Source organism: Eptatretus burgeri, chromosome 10, assembly GCF_056783735.1.
Source record: "Eptatretus burgeri isolate ZD-2024b chromosome 10, Ebu_testis_v1, whole genome shotgun sequence".
Classification (NCBI taxonomy): Eukaryota; Metazoa; Chordata; class Myxini; order Myxiniformes; family Myxinidae; genus Eptatretus; species Eptatretus burgeri.
In genome coordinates this window covers 66796004-66813375 of record NC_140970.1, presented here as the reverse complement: position 1 = coordinate 66813375, position 17372 = coordinate 66796004, and the positions used below count along the sequence as shown (strand labels likewise).

General features: G+C 47.3%; 1 protein-coding gene across 9 annotated transcripts in view; it reads right to left on the bottom strand.

Annotated features, from left to right (window-relative positions):
• LOC147018754 (period circadian protein homolog 2-like) overlaps positions 1–17372 on the bottom strand; it is a 105636-nt gene that overhangs the window by 61268 nt on the left and 26996 nt on the right. For 6 of the 9 annotated variants that reach the window (XM_085898790.1, XM_085898793.1, XM_085898789.1 and 3 more), the window contains 2 exons: positions 7347–7431; positions 1089–1379 (listed from right to left, as the gene is read on the bottom strand). In XM_085898790.1, the coding sequence (XP_085754916.1) occupies positions 1089–1266 (178 nt within the window). In that variant the 5' untranslated portion in view covers positions 1267–1379; positions 7347–7431. Of the gene's footprint in view, positions 1–1088; positions 1380–4379; positions 4729–7346; positions 7432–11437; positions 12718–17372 lie in introns of those variants that run through there. The other 3 variants (XM_085898794.1, XM_085898796.1, XM_085898798.1) reach the window with 3 other exon arrangements.

The following is a 17372-nucleotide window of genomic DNA, read 5'->3' as shown; positions in this document are numbered from 1 at the left end:
CCTGACATGAATAGGGCATGGAAGCCGACGACTGTACAGTCTTCCACTTCTATCAGCAATAAACAAGAACGTGCAGTTGCAGTGGGCTTAGGAACACAAACACTGGACACTGGAGGATTGTAAAAACATTGCCTGGTCTGATGAATCCCAATTCCTGCTGTTTCACATTGATGGGAGAACTAGGGTATGGAGAAAACCACACGAGTACATGCATCAATCATGCCGTGTCAACACGCAGGCTGGTGGTGGTGTGATGGTGTAGGGTGCGTTTTCATGGCATACATTGGGCCCCTTGATAAAAGTGGAGCAACGATTGAATGCCACAGGATATCTGAACATCATTGCCAATCAGGTGCATCCCTTCATGGCAGCAGTCTATCCATCTGTGAATGGATTTCTTCAGCAGGATAATAATGCCCCATGCCACAAGGCTAGGATTGTCCAGGAATAATTCCACAAACATGACAGTGAATTCAGCTTCCTGCAGTGGCCTGCCCAGTCACCAGATCTCAATCCAATTCATCATCTATGTGATGAGATGGAACGAGCTATTCGGAGTAGAGATCCACTACCAGCCAACTTGACAACTGTGGCAAGCATTGAAGTCAACATGGGCCAACATCCCTGTGGAATGCTTTCGACACCTTCTGGAGTCCATGCCCTGATGAATTGAGGCTGTTCTGAGAGCAAAATGGGGTGCAACTCAATATTAGGAAGGTGTTCCTCATGTTTTGTACACCGAGTGTGTGTGTAGATAAATAAATATATATATATATATATATATATATATATATATAAATAAATATATATATATATATATACACACAATATATAAATTAATATATATCATATTTTAACTTCCTATTCACAGTTTGACCCATCTATATGATATTATTGGAATTGACTGCAATGGAAAACACAAGTGTCTGAATGGAAAGAGACGTTGCTGGATCAATAAGCTCACGTGGAATATTAAAATCACCACAAAGTGGTGCATTCACATGGGCTAATCAAACCAAATTCTCCAACTCGGAATCACAGTTGCATTAAATATCTTAAAGTGTTTGATTCACACCGACTGTGAGTACCTTGAGATGTGTTGCTCTTCATTTCCAGATCCTCGTGGTTATTGCTGGAACATTCATCATCGGGACCAGAATCAACACGAGCTGTGGAATCGCTCGGGTCTGTGCCAGCCTTCGTGGTGGTTGGTGGAAGTGCTGGTGGTGGAGGGCATTGTTTCTCACTTTGGGAATCAGCCTCCATGTTCTGTGGGTGGTGTTTAAGTAGTGAATTGAAAAGCTGGTTGGGACTTGGAGTTTTAGTGGTTCTGTTCCAATTGATCTGTTTCACTCTGTCGTGTCACTAATGGGGACAGTCTGTGGAAAGAATTGAAAAGCATTAATTTTGTTTGCATTTTCTGTTTTAAAATTTAATCTAAAATAATAAAGGATTGACATGTATGTCCTGATTTATTAGCATATGATTATTATTATTGTAGTTTTAAGGAGTAGCCAAAACAAAACATCTTCATGAGAAGGATATACTCATAGTATGGCAACATTATTGGCTACAATAGAGATACCACAGAATATTTTGTCTACATGATAAAAAAATAGGACATTCAGCTTAACGTTCCAGTAAAATACAAACAAGATGCCCTTATTTGCTTTGACAAAGGGCAGAATGCCCAAAATCTCAGATTTACATCCTTTGGCGATTCAGAAACTTTTCTCAACTCGGGATTGATAAAACCTATTGTTTGACTTGCTCGTTGACACAAACCAAAAAAAGCATTTACAAAATGTGGTATTCCCCTACAAACAGGACAACCAGCTTAAATGACTGTGTGCTCCGCATTGCAAAGCCTCTTGCAGACAAATCATCAAATTCAAAGCTAGCCACCTCTGTCTGTCTGTCTTGTTATGTATGCACGACTAAACTACTGGACGGAAAGAGTTTAAACTTGATGGTTGTACTCGGGGTGTACGCAGGAAGATTTTAGATGGTTAAAAAAAATAAACAAAAAATTCATAGCCTCGTTTGTTTCAGCTTCAGTGGCGACGCAAATTCTCTGTGTAAATGTGTATCATGCAGCGCTATTCCTGGTGAGAGTGGGCATTACAAGTTATAATTAAATAAAATATGTCTATTCTCTGTATGAACACCATAGACATCAAAAATTATCGTGACCATTCAAGGTGTTTGTTTGTTTGACGTCTATGCACTCCTGCACCGCTCAACTGAATTAGCTTAAAACTGCAGTTTGTGCTCAGGGGTGAAAGGGTAGAAAAGGTAGTGAAAGGTAGTGAAAGAAGGAATATAAGTGGGAGTGGATGAAGGGATTGAGGGAAGTGAGTGATTGGGATGAGTGAAAGTGTGTAAAGGTGTAAAGAAGGCAGTGAGTGAGAGCGGATGAAGACTTTGAGGGAAATGTGTAAAGGGGTAGAGGGGAAGAGGAGAAGGGTTGCTGTGTAAATAGATTAAAATGGAGGAGATTTGCAAACTCTCTCAGACTCTTGTCTCTCACCTTCTCACCGCAGACAGGTTGGTGGTCTTTCTGTCTTCAACCGTCTCCTCTCTGGCCTTACCCCCGGTGCTCTGTCTGTGATCTGTCCCCTCCCACCTATATTTCCGCAGAATGCTCAAGGTCCACCAAAACCCCCCTTCTGGTGAAACTACCAAAATCAAGAATCACTGCTCATCTTCATCCTTTCATTCGTCTTTTTTCCCCACCTCTGGAACAAACTCCCACATACAATTCAATCCCACTCTTCCCTCCAGGTCTTCAAAACAGCTGTTCACCACAATCTCATATCTTCCCCCATCGAAAATCTTGATATTTTCTACCCCGGTTAATCCACCCCAAACCCACCTCCTTCAGATTCGCCGTTTTCCTTCCTCAAAGTCCCTGTAATGTCCATCTTGTTTATCCCGTGTACCCCGCCCCATCCCTCTGCCTTCCACAGATATCCCATTGTTTCTGTTACCCACTATTTTGTGCTTCCCTCTCCTGCCACTCTTGTCTCCTGCCTTGTTATACGTTTCTGTGTATCAGCTCTTGCACGAGCTTCGACAAGGTATGAAAAGAAAAAGAAGAAGAAAAAAAAGAAGACATTAGCTACAATGGGCTTCTACAGTAGTTATTTTACAATCTGAAATAAATGGATATCTTCATCTCAGAGCTGAAGCAATATGCACACACAACGTGAGCTATCCCTCAGCTCAGGTTACTTCACATATGCCGGAACAACAGGCCAAGCTTCAAATCTCCAGCAGCTTGCATGAGCGGTAGAAAGCTTATCTACATAACCATTCATCTTCATGAGATACTGGTGGAAGTTACAGCTTTTGCACATCAAACCCAATCATCAATCATCAGTGTGGTATTAGCTTCACTGCAAGACTTTCGCATGGAGAGAAAGCTCTTTTTAAAACCCACTTCACATTGATCTCTTTTATATAGAACATATTCAACAAATGATTATAAAATAAGACTAGAAAACATCTCAAAATGCAAAGCCTGCTCCGCGTGCGCTTTGTACTTGAACGAAAAGAAATTAAAAATAAACTTTACAAAAACAGCAAAAAAAAAAAAAAATAATTACAAAGGGAAATTTATTCATTTGTTTTCTTCATGTTTTCATAAAGTTTTGTTAATAATTTGATGACAAAAGACCAAATGGTAAATAAAGAAACACAGAAGGGATTACAAAACCAAGCCATCTTGATCTGCATGGCAGACGGACCAATACGGTCTATTTGTACTTACTGTGACTTTGCCCTTTGACATTATTTTATGACCCATTTATTAACTCATCTCTTCATTCTCTAATAATCAAGAGGTTTGTTGAACATTTGATGACAGTTTCAAACGGTGAAAAAAAAAATTGAAATAAAATTATAACCTGGACGCACGCACGCACGACAGAAACGATTACAGCAAAACCCCGTTTCCTGCTGTGCGGCGGACGGGCTAACTACTATTACCGTATCGTCGTTCACACCAGATTTCATAAGGTGATTCACCAGACCATGAGACTACTGGTAGCTGGTACCTCATGCCCTCATAACACAAGATGGCGACTTGCATGGTACCGACACAATGCGACAGCTTCATCAAATACGGTACAGAGTTTAGCTGTGCTCCAACATTGCTGATGTATTTTATCAAAAATAAAAACCCTGTGAAGCAGTCTGTAGAGATCCTAGAAACCCTTCACATCAATAATTTAAATCAAAAAGCAGTGAAAGCATAAATAAACATCAGAAAAAGCAAAATCCAATGGGGAAAGACAGAAATAAATAAACATGAAAACGATAAAAAAAAGATTTAATCCCAGTCATCGACATCATCCGCAATTCGTTTGTCTACATACAGCAAAGAACAGCGTTGTCTGCAAGTCGAAAGGCAAAAAAAAAAACTTCTGCCAAATGACACAACGTCACGATGTCGGATGAATTCCCCGGCTGAACAACGGTAGGTGCACACTAGGATTTGGGATAGAGAGAAAGCTGTCGGAGAGACTAGAGAGGGATGCCTTCTGGATGTTGATCCAAATCAAACAGAGCAGTTCGCAGCTCTGCTCGAGAAGCACCACGGTGTCAAGTGAGCATGGATAAGAGGTGGGGAGGACGTGGAAGGGAGGGTGCTGAGTATCCACTGCCCTGTTTATACAACTCGTATGTTGTATAATGGGGTGGCCTAAATATCTCTCTCTCCTCCTTTCCCTCCCTCTCCCCTCTCCCCTCTCCCCTCTCGCTCCCTCTCCCCTCTCCTGTCCTCTTCCCTCTCCTCCTCCATCCCCCCTCCACCTCCCCTCTCCATCCCCTCCCTCCCCTCCCTCTCTCTCCCCTCCCTCTCTCCCTCCTCCCTCCCCTCCCTCTCTCCCTCCCCCCCCTCTCTCCATCCCACTCCCTCTCCCTCTCTCTCTCTCCCCTCTCCATCTCCTCTCTCCATCTCTCCTCCTCCTCTCCCTCTCTCCATCCCCCCTCCCTCTCCTCTCTCCATCCCCCTCCCCATCCCCTCTCTCCATCCCCCTCCCCATCCCTCTCTCCATCCCCTCCCTCTCTCCCTCTCTCCATCCCCTCCCTCTCTCCCTCTCCCTCTCTCTCTCTCCCCCTCCCTCTCTCCCCTCTCTCCATCCCCCTCCCTCTCCCTCTCTCCATCCCCCTCCCTCTCCCTCTCCCTCTCCTTTCCCCTCTCTCTCCCCTCCCTCTCCCTCTCCTCTCTCCCTCCCCTCTCTCCCTCTCTCTCTCCCTCTCCCTCCCCCTCCCTCTCTCTCTCCCTCTCTCTCTCTCTCCCTTCCCCTCTCCATCCCTCTCCCTCCTCTCCTCTCTCTCTCCCTCTCCTCTTCCCTCTCCCTTCCTCTCCCTTTCTCTCTCCCCCTCTCTCTCTCCCTTCCCCTTCCTCTCTCTCTCTCCCCTCCCTCTCCTTCCCTTTCTTCTCCTTCCCTCTCTCCCTTCCCTTTCCTTCCCTCTCCTCCCTTCCCTTCCTCCCTCTCCCTCTCTCTCTCTTTCCCTCTCTCTTCCTCTCTTCCCTCCCTTCCTCTCTCTCCCTCTCTCTCTCTTTCTCTCTCCCTTTCCTTCCTTTCCTTTCTCTCTCCCCTCTCCTCCCCTCTCTCTCTCCTCTTCCCTCTCCCTCCCTCTCCCTTCTCTCTCTCTCTCTCTCTCTTCCTCTCCCCTCTCTCCCCTCTCCCTTCCCCTCTTTCCCCTCTCTCCCTCTCCCTTCCCTTCCTCTCTTCCCCTCCCCTCTCTCTCTCCCTTTCCCCTCCCTTTCCCTCTCTCTCTCTCCCCCTCCCTTCTCTCTCCCCTTCCCTCCCTCCCCTCTCTCTTCCTCTCCCCTTCCCCTTCCCCTCCCTCTCCCTCTCTCCCCTTCCCTCCTCTCCTCCCCTCCCCTCTCTCCCTCTCTCCCTCCCTCCCCTCTCCCCTCCCCTTTCTCTCTCTCCCTCCCCCTCCCTCCTCTCCTCCCTCCCCTCCCTCTCTCTCTCCCTCCTCTCCCTCTCTCTCTCCCTCTCTCTCTCTCCCCCTCCCTCCCTTCTCCCCCTCCCTCTCTCTCCCTTCCCCTCCCTCTCTCTCTCTCCTCCCTTTCCCCTCCCTTTCTTCCCCTCTCCCTCCCTCTCTCCCTCCCTCTCTTTCCCTCCTCTCCCCTCTCTCCCCTCCCTCTCTCTCTCTCCCTCCCTCCCTCTCCCTCCCTCCCCCTCTCCTCTCTTTCTCTCCCTCCCCTCTCTCTCTCCCTCCCTCCCTCCCCTCTTCTCCCTCCCTCCCTCCCTTTCTCTCCCCTCCCTCCCTCTCCCTCTCTCTCCCCTTCCCTCTCTCCCTCCCTCCTCTTCCCTTCCTCCCTCCCCCTCCCTCTCCCTCTCTCTCCCTCCCCTCTCTCCCTCCTCCTCCCTCCCTCCCTCCCTCCCCTCCTCCCTCCCTCCCTCTCTCTCGCCCTCCCTCCCTCTCCCCTCCCTCCTCTCCTCTCTCCCTTCCCTCCCTCTCTTTCTTCCTCCCCTCTCTCCCTCCTCTCCCTCTCTCCCTCCCTTCCCTTCCCTTTCTCTCCCTCCCTCCCTCTCTCCTCTTCCCTCTCCTCTCCCTCTCTCCCTCCCCCTCTCTCCCTCCCTCCCCTCTCTCCCTTCCCTTCCCCTCTCTCCCTTTCCCTCTCCCTCCCTTTCTCTCCTCCCTTTCCTCTCTCCCTCTCTCTCCCTCCCCTCTCTCCCTCCCCTCTCTCCCTCCCTCCCCTCCCTCTCTCCCTCCCTCCCTCCTCTCCTCTCCCCTCCCCTCTCTCTCTCTCCTCTCTCCCTCCCTCTCCCTCCCTCCTCTCTCGCCCTCCCTCCCTCTCCCCTCCCTCTCTCCTCCCCTCTCCCTCCCTCTCTCCCTCCCTCTCTCTCCCTCCCCTCTCCCTCCTCTCCCTCCCTCCCCTCTCTCCCTCCCCTCCCTCCCCTCTCTCTCCTCCCTCCCTCCCTCTCCCTCCCTCCCCTCCCCTCTCTCCCTCCCTCCCTCCCTCTCTCCCTCTCTCTCCATCCCTCCCCTCTCTCCCTCTCTCCATCCCCCTCACTCTCTCCATCCCCTCCCTCTCTCCATCCCCTCTCTCTCTCCCTCTCTCCATCCCCCTCCCTCTCTCCCTCTCTCCATCCCCTCCCTCTCTCCCTCCCTCCATCCCCCTCCCTCTCTCCATCCCCTCCCTCTCTCCATCCCCCTCCCTCTCTCCATCCCCCTCCCTCTCTCCCTCCCTCCATCCCCCTCCCTCTCTCCCTCCCCCTCCCTCTCTCCATCCCCCTCCCTCTCTCCATCCCCCTCCCTCTCTCCATCCATCCGCAAAAACTTCATCCACAATCCACAATCTCAGAAATTCTCGTACTCACCCTTGTAGGGTGTAGCAGTGGTTCTGGTGTCTGCGCTTGCCGACTGTGCCGGACCCCGCACCGTTCCGCACATGTTTTTAGCTTACTGAGGGAAGGTGTAGGAGGAAGACAGGTGCAGGAAATGTGAAGCACGTCGATCATCGGCCCACACTCTCTTCACACTGTACAGTACATGTTTCCCCCCCCCCCCCGTGAACATTCGATATGCAACTTGAAAATACTATTGTTTTTAGTTTTGGGATTTGTTTTGTGCGAATGCAAATGATCATAATGAAAGGATTATGCACGACACATGTGCATGCACAGTTCGGTTTCGTTAAATTTTAATCTATCTTTTGGTCGTCTTAATCAAGAGAAAACAAAAATCGCCAACCGAGTTAATAACAATCCATTCATTTGCTCGAACCGTTCGGCGCACACGTGCAATCACTGAACACATCAATCCAACAATACCGCGAAACTCCGCCCCCTGCTCGTCCCACAACAGTGCCAACAAAGGGAGAGCGCGTGAAAGATTGCGCTCCCATTGGCTGAACGTCTCACGAGCATCGCCAGTCGGCAGCCAATCACGCGTCGGGACGAGTCGCTCTGCACGCGCCCGATACACGAGCGCGCGTCACGTCATCGAGTCTTCACCAGGTCAGGCGTTTACGTTTTGACTAGTTAGTGAAACAATAATTGTACTTCAGCCTTTTGAGGCTTCACGTACTCCTTTTGGATCACCTCAAGCGTTGCGATTTTTTTTTTTCATTTTAATTTAGCTAAATGTCAATTATTATTTATCTCAAATAAATTATTTTAGCAAACTAGCAAACTAGTTTTATTAGCAAACTAGCAGAAGCCCATGGCTAATATTTTTTTCTCTCCGAGGAGCATTTCCGTGTTTCAAGGTGGGACAAGCAGACAGACAGACAGCCTATTATATTATATATCCATAGATGGATTGGGAATCCATTTTGTGGAGAGAATCCACTCTCTGCTGATGATACCCAAGTCAAGAGAAATGTGTGCGTGGATTGATTTCCCATTCCGTGGATTGATTACGGGCATTAAAGCAATATAATTGCCAGAAAACAGATATTTCTAAAGCAAAAAAGGAGACAAGAACATAAAAACCACACTCGTGTCTGAAGGAAGTGGTTCAGTTTGGCATTTTTAATATAAAATTGGCAAAGCCGAGAATCTAACGAAACTCTTTCGAATGACTTTTTATAACCATTTAGAATGACCTTTTATAACCTTTTGGAATTACTCGTGGGCCCATTGGACCTAATTTTCATTGGTCTTCAAGACCTTGTAGTGGCATACCTGCCCGCTATACAGCTTGAACATTAGTTTGCCTTTCGCCAAGCCCAGATGTGCTTTGGCCAGGGCGTAGATGATACACGTTTGTTATTATTCTTCCCAAATAATACTACTGTTATTGTTGTTAATATTATTTGTGTTCATTAATATATGGCTTGTTACAATGTTATTCTTTTTGTTATTTATTTTGTAAATATAATGCAATGTTGTGGAATGACCAATGAAGCTGCCTTACACACCTTAACACAGCATGCATTTAAAACACCTAATCAACTCAGGACATCATGATGATCTTTTTGGTGTATCACATTCCACATCAGAACGCTCCAGTGGAACTTCACAAAAAACATCACAAAAAACATCACACACACACACACACACACACACACACACACACACACACACACACACACACACACACACACACACACACACACACACACACACACACACACACACACACACACACACCTCGTCCATTTATAGTAGAGTCTGAAGGGGTCTTTTGGGTCCTCGAGGACTTTTGGGTCTGTTGGGTTCTCAGGGTCCTCCAGATCTTTTTTGTCACACAAGGAAATCTAACACAGGTGGAAGCCATTCAACCCATCATGCCTGTGTGAACACCACACCAACCCATGTACACGAGATCCAAGGAAGAAAATACAAAAAAAATGTTTTTAATTCATCTGGGCCTTTTGTATCCTCAGATTTTTTGGGTTCTCGGGGTATTTTTGGTCATCTGGGTCTTTTGGGTCCTTGGGTATTTTTGGGTCCTCAGGACTTTTGTGTCTTCTGGATCTTTGGAGTATTTTTGAGTCCTTGAGGGTCTTTTCGCTCCTGTGGGTCTTTGGGCTGTTTAGGAACTTGGGATCTTAAAGAGTCTTCAAAGGTTGAAGGCTTTCCATCAACTAAAGGGTGAAAGGGTCCATTTTTCAAAGAAAGTGTTGGAACGGTTCTTCTTCTTCTCTTCTTTTGATGGACAGATGGACTGAAGGATGGAAATAGTTAAATATTGAAGCAGCTTCCCCACTTAAAAATTAAGCAAACTGGGATTTGAGTTCAGCCAACCATCCACTGTGGGATGTGGTGAAACAGATTAGGTGTATGCAGAGTGATTTTTTTTTTTTAAAGAATATATATTTATTTAATTTATTATTATTATTATTATTATTATTATTATTGGTTCACGAGTCAGTAAGTGACCACTATATTCATTATGGGTGTGTGTCTGTCTGTCTGTCTGTCCCGAGCATAGCTCCGTGGGTTTTGATCCGATCTTGATAAAATTAGGGTGCGAGGTTTGTATCATGATCTCCATTCATTTGCTTTCCAGAGAATGGGTGTGCTGCGCCCATTATGGGCGCAGCCACGCCCCAAAAACATGTGTTTTTAGGGGGTAGCCAGTTTCAAGTTACATCTTCTCCGAGGGGGTTTGGCGAATCTGGCAGGGGTTTCGGTATTTGGTTAGCCCAATGGCACCTGCATAGCCCCACGGAGCTCGATTTTTCATTTTCGTCCCAAGGTCAAGGTCACAAGGCCACGAACTTAGAAAATGTCCAAAAAATCAATAAATTGGGCATCGAGATCCTTGGGTTTTCGACTGTTTCGAATGAAAGTTGGTATGCAAGTTGTGCTCTTCGAGTACTACAACTTTCATCATTTACGTTTTTCCCGATTCCCGCCAGTTTTCCCGTGGCGTCCCCTCCAAGGTCAAAAAATAAAAAAAGCGAACCGTGTACATTGCTCGTGAACCATCGCCATCTCCAGACATGTTATTATTATTATTATTATTATTACTATTAAGAACCATAAATAATTTCAATACACTGAAAACTATATTTGTTACAAACTTAATATTTTGCATAAATGTCACCTAATGTTACAGAAAGATGCAACATAATCCTGAGTTATTAGGTATCACGTGATTTATCATGTGATCCGGCAACGACGTTAAAACGGTTTTCACTCGGTGGTGTTTGGTGTGCTGTAAATCGGCAAAGAATTATCGGCCCAATTTTCTTCTCAGAAATAGTAAACTCAGAATGTTACATCAACACAATCCATGAATTTCTTGGGCATCTTACAGAAGATGAAATCAACCAAGGATGGTTTCAGCAAGATGGTTCCACAAGTCACACTTCATGATACAGCATGAATGTACTTGGGCGACTCTTTGCTGACCGTATAGTGTCCAAATCATTATGGCCTCCTCAATCCCCAGATCGTACATCGCCGGATTTCTTTTTGTGGGGATATTTGAAGGATATAGTGTACGCTACAAATCCACGCACTCTTGGTGAATTAAAAGCAATAATCAGTGACACAATCAGCAATATTCCCCAAGAAATGCTGCACTCTGTGTCAGAGAGCATGCTGCGAAGAATGAGTTTTTGCCTGCAACATGGTGGGGGACACTTTCAGCATTTCATTAAAGGTAATAAATTGCGTGGATCATGGCACATATTTCTGTAACAGGCTACATTTACGCAAAATATTATGTTCCTAACTCGTATAGCTTTTAGTGTATGGGAATTATTTAGGGTTCTCAAATGGAAAACAAAAAAAAATCACCCTGTATTTGTAAAAAGTTAAATTGTGAATAAGGTAGACCAGTGTGTTGTGGTATAATGGTGCCATTCTTCTCTCCCACACCCCCAGGAACACCTTGATGAGGTTTGAAGAGGGGGGGGGGACAAAATATTTTGAAATATTCTTGTAAGTTTCGGAATTTGGAAATGTATACCGCCATGTCCAGAGTGTATACTGTCATATAGGTACGCCCCTACCTGGACAGATAGCCAAACTATCTCCCTTGGAGGCGGACAGCCGAGATTCTCAGAGGCGCATGCGGGAAGGAAATGGTGGCAGATGGAAACACATCAGAAGGGTGTTTATCTCGAACCGACGACAGATAGACAGATACAAGCAACTTAAATAAATGTGGGGTTTAATGAAAATAAATCAAAATATTTACAATGGTAATGATTCAAAACAGGATAATAATGAAATGGAACGTGAGGTAAAACTGAATTCTTATTTGAGGTGCCTCCACACAGACTGATAAAGACAAGGGGTCAGATAAAACAAGGAAAAATCCTTCCTATATTCTGGCACTTAGCTTCGGGTCCAGAAGTGATTTTTTATGAGCTTTGGGGTCGAACCGTGTCATCCTGCATGGGAAAATGCACCCAAAATGGCGCCCAGCAGCTCTCTGGGCAGGCAAATGTTCAGGCAGCAACACTCAATGCCAAGGTTCAGAAAAGGCTGTACAGCTTCTTTCATTGATCGCCCTCGCCAATGCCGCTGCTCTGCAAAATGGCACCGTCTTTTTCCCCGATGGCGCAAGACGAGGCTTTGAGGCTGGTCTCACATAATGCAGCTTAAGAGTTCATGGACAGCGTCTTGCTCCACCACGCGAGCCAATTCACCTCAGCACGAACACAAGAATTGTGCAGTCTTCTTCACCGCATCGAGGGGGAAGCCAGCCTTAATGCCCTTCTCTTCCAACCGCTTCTATGCCTCACTCGCTTCTATCCCATCCTCCTTCGTGTCCCGCTCTGAACCTTCGTCTCGACTGACATCTTGTTTCCCAACACGAGGCTCTCTGACTTCTTGTCGCCCAACGCGAGGCTCTCTGACTTCTTGTCGCCCAACGCGAGGCTCTCTGACTTCTTGTCGCCCAACGCGAGGCTCTCCGACTTCTTGTCGCACAACACGAGGCTCTCCGACTTCTTGTCGCACAACACGAGGCTCTCCGACTTCTTGTCGCACAACGCGAGGCTCTCCGACTTCTTGTCGCACAACGCGGGGCTTTCCAACTTCTTGTCACACAACGCGAGGCTCTCCGACTTTTTGTCGCCCATCGAGAGACTCTCCGACTTCTTGTCGCCCAACACGAGACTGACTGCATTCACTCTCTCCTCTTTTCTCTGACGTCATTCCCATTAATCATACACTCCGCGGGCGTGGTTTTGCCAGCTGTCACCCCTGGAGGCAGGGCTTTCTGCCTGCTTGGACGTGCAGATCAGTTGTTGTTTTAAGGGAGTGATCCATTTTTATCGTCGGTCTTGAAATGTAAAAACATAGGAGAAGGTCACAGGGGGCAATCACATACTAGGAGAAATTATCCTTAAACCCCACCTAATTTAACACAGCACGTGTGTGTGTATGTGTGTGTGTGTGTATGTGTGTGTGTGTGTGTGTGTGTGTGTGTGTGTGTGTGTGTGTGTGTGTGTGTGTGTGTGTGTGTGTGTGTGTGTGTGTGTGTGTGTGTGTGTGTGTGTGTGTGTGTGTGTGTCAGATCAAGTATTGAGCATGTGCCGGAGCAGCGCGTCGCTGTGTCCACTTTCCGCCGGTACTCCAGGGGCCTCCGTCTGGCCATCCCCCAGGCAGAAACCTGGCCCATCCCCATCTCCTTGAGATGCCGATCAACCTGCTGCAACCACGAGGCACATGGTCGGCCCCATTGGTCTCCACTACTCACACGGCTCCTCACCGAGAGAATCTGGTGAGCAGGATCAGCGTCAGGTCAGGTATGGGAGCATGTGCCAGAACAGCGCGTCGCTGCGTCCACTTTCCACCGTTACTCCAGTGGCCTCCGTCTGGCCATCCCCCAGGCAGATGCCAGGCCCATCACCATCTCTGAGATGATGGTCAACCTGCTGCAACCACGAGGCACGTGGTCAGCCCATTGGCCTCCTCCACTCATGAGACTCCCTCGCTGAGAGAATCTGGTGAGCAGGATCAGCATCAGGAAAACGAGCCACATGTTCATACAGCCGCAATTGACGCTCACGGACTATGCAGGTAACAAATCTCATCCGAGTCTCTCTCAGCAACCGCTCGTTGGACACAAAATCCTACCAGCCACAGCCAAGGATTCTCCGAAGAGACCTGGTACCAAAGGAATTAAGTCTCCGTCTCAGATCCTTGGTCAGAGTCCAGGTCTCGCATCCATAGAGCAAGACTGGAAGTACCAAGGACCTGAAGACTCGGACTTTCGTCCTCCAGCACAGGTACCGGCAGCGCCACACCCCATGATTCAGTGAATCCATGACTCCCCAGGCCCATCCCAGACGTCTATTGACCTCTGACTCACAGCCGGCAGAGACATGAATATCACTGCCAAGGTAAGTGAATCTCTCGACGACCTCAACATCCTCACCACAAACAGACACAGACAGGACAGCAGCATCCAAGATGTCACCGAAAGCCTGGATCTTAGTTTTGACCCAAGAAACCCGTAATCCCAGCGGCTCCTACTCCTCATTCAGCACCTCGAGGGCCCCCAAAAGGATATCTAAAGTCTCCACAAAGATGATTGCATCATCTGCAAAATCAAGGTCCGAGATCTTGACATTCCCAAACGATGCACCGCAGCTTGATCTCTCCGACATCCTCCCTAAAATCCAGTCCATACAAGTGCTGAAAAGTGTGGGGGCCAGTACACACCCCTGACGAACTCCAGTAACAACTGGAAATAAGTCAGAGGTGGTACCACCACACTTCACAGCACTCTCCGTACCAGAGTAGAGTTCAGACATCAGATCGATCAGTTTTGGTGGCACCCCACGAAGACCAAGAATCCTCCAGAGGACATCCCGATTCACTGAATCGAACGCTTTACAGAGATCAACATAGGCTGCATGCAGCCCCTGCCGAATCTCTCGTCTGCGTTCGGTGAGGACACGAAGGGCAAGGATACGGTCAATCGTTGACCTCTTTGGTGTAAAGCCTGACTGCTCTGGATGCTGGTGCTCAAGCAGATGGTGGCGAACCCTATCAAGAATTATCCGAGCAAAGACCTTGCCCGGCACTGAGAGCAGCGTCACCCCTCGGTAGTTGTTGCAGTCTTGGCGATCACCCTTCCCTTTCCAGAGAGGAACAACAAGGCCCCTCTTCCAATCAGTTGGGATGATGCGTGTGTTCCAGGCAGAGCACAAAACTGCATGCAACGACACGAGTGCAGCATTTCCACCAGCCTTGAGAAGTTCAGCATGGATGCCACAGATCCCTGGAGCTTTGCCCCGTTTCAACTGGTTCACCACAGCCCGTGTTTCCACAAGTGAAGGTGGACCACAGTTGATTCGAAGGTCAGCAACAGGGATTTGTAACACCCTTGACGTCCAACTCGACAGCTGGGGGATCAGCCTGGTACAACCGCTCAAAGTAACCGGCCCAGCGGGCCTTCACTTCAGACTCCTCTGTCCAGAGCCTCCCACTCTCTGCTTTAACTGCAGTACTCCGAGGGATGGGCTTGGATAAACACAATGCGTGAATTCCCCTGTAAGCAGGACGAGAATCACCTGTCCACAAGTGATGCTCTACCCCCTCACAGATTCCTCGCACATAGGCCTCCTTGTCCACCCTCAGTGCACGTACAGTTTTACGCCTCAGCTCCCTGAACAGCTCAGCTGTGCCATTCAGCCTGGCCCTGCGACTGGTCAATGGTATCCAGTGTCCCTTGAGAGACAAAATTCTTCTTTGCCCTGCGGTGAGTTCCAAGACATCCACCGGCAACATCAAGGACGGTGGTCTTGAAGGCGCTCCACAACTCTTCAGGACCCCCCAACGCACCCAGACCCCCCCCCAAGTGTCCACTCAGCCTGTTCGCAAACTCCTTAGCTACTCTCTCTCATCTCTGAGCTTGCCAACATCCAGCCTAGGCTGGGATGGTAACATTCTCCAGGATTTAAGGTGCAGCTTTAGAGTTGCTACAACAAGCCTGTGGGTCACTGTATCCACTTTCCGCCGGTACTCCAGGAGCCTCCGTCTGGCCATCCCTATCTCCTTGAGATGCCGATCAACCTGCTGCAACCACGAGGCACATGGTCGGCCCCATTGGCCTCCAGTACTCACAAGGCTCCTCACCGAGAGAATCTGGTGAGCAGGATCAGCGTCAGGAAAACGAGCCACATGTCCATACAGCCACAGCTGATGCTCACAGACTATGCAGGTAACAAATCTCATCCGAGTCTCTCTCAGCAACCGCTCGTTGGACACAAAATCCGACCAGCGATAGCCAAGGATTCTCCGAAGAGACCTGGTACCAAAGGAATTCAGTCTCTATCTTAGATCCATGGTCAGAGTCCAAGTCTCACATCCGTAGAGCAAAACTGGAAGCACAAAGGACCTGAAAACTCGGACTTTCGTTGTCCTGCCAAGATACCGACCGTGCCACACCCATGATCCAGTGAATCAATGACTCCCTATGCCTGATCCAGACGTCTGTTCACTGCTGGCTCACAGCAACCAGAGACATGAATATCACTGCCAAGATAAGTCAATCTCTCCGTGACCTCAACATCCTCACCACTAACAGATATAAACAAGATGGCAACATCCAAGATGTCATTGAAAGCCTGGATGTTGGTTTTGACCCAGGAAGCCCATAATCCCAGTGGCTCCGACTCCTCATTCAGCACCCCGAGGGCCCCCAAAAGGATATCCAGTCTCCTTAAAGATGACTGCATCATCTGCGAAATCAAGGTCAGAGATTTTGACATTCCCAAACGACGCACTGCTGTTTGATCTCTTCGACATCCTCCCCTGAATCCAGTCCATACAAGTGCTGAAAAGTGTTGGGGCCAGTACACACCCTTGACGATCTCCAGTAATAACTGGAAATAAGTCGGAGATGGTACCACCACATCTCACAGCACTCTCAGTACCAGAGTATAGTTCAGACATCAGATTGATCAGTTTTGGTTGGCACCCCACAAAGACCAAGAATCCTCCAGAGGGCATCCTCCTTTATACCCCTTCAGACTCACACCACACAAACATAAATTGTCTTCTTGCAATATATAGACTATACTTTTTTCAGCAAGTAATGCGCACATTCCAGCTACTGACCCAGAGGGTGGGTACTCTGTTAGTAGTAAATAAAGCACAGTGTCTTAGTTTTTTAGCTCAGCAATGCTGTGGATGAGCTTCATGGGTGTTGTTGGATGTGAACTTCTCTACAGACAACTGGTAGGTACTTTATAGGTTTACAATTTGTATCTTAGTCTATATTTTAAAATAATTTGTGTTTAATTGAACATGTGGAGTGCCTGTGCCATCCCGAAATAGGAAATCTACCGCCTTCCTGATAACGTGATTGCCTCAACACAGTATTCAAAAGGCACAAAATCACGAAACTCAAAGTGCATGTACGTATGACTCCTATATCCATTTATAGCCCCCATAAAGTGAAGAGGAAAATGACTGACAGTGGGCCTGCCATGTACTTTTGTACAAAGGACACTACTTCTTTTGTTAATAGCAAATAACCATGCTCGAATAATTAATTGTCCATGGGATGCCAAACATGATGTCTGTGGATGTCATCTCTGAATTTGACATTGAAGGTCATTTTCAAGGTCAAAAGGGTCAAATTAGGTAAAATGACATTTTATCAATTATGCATCGACAGACGCATAGTATATGATTTTTTGAAAAAAATAAAAAATGCATGGAATAGGATTGCAGGGTCGCCAAAGCCATTGTGCAAAGTTGAATTGCAAAAACCCAACAACAAATGCCTGAAAAAAAAATCACAAATTACATCATCATAAAGATTTGACTTTTTCTAAACACCATCAGGAAACAATTATTGAAAGTATGCGAAATTATAATATAATCAAAAACGAATTAATTTTAAAAACGTCCTCGCACATTATTCTTTCCAATGGTACAATCGGAGAGTAACAAAGATATTAATGTTTGAATCGACAAGAG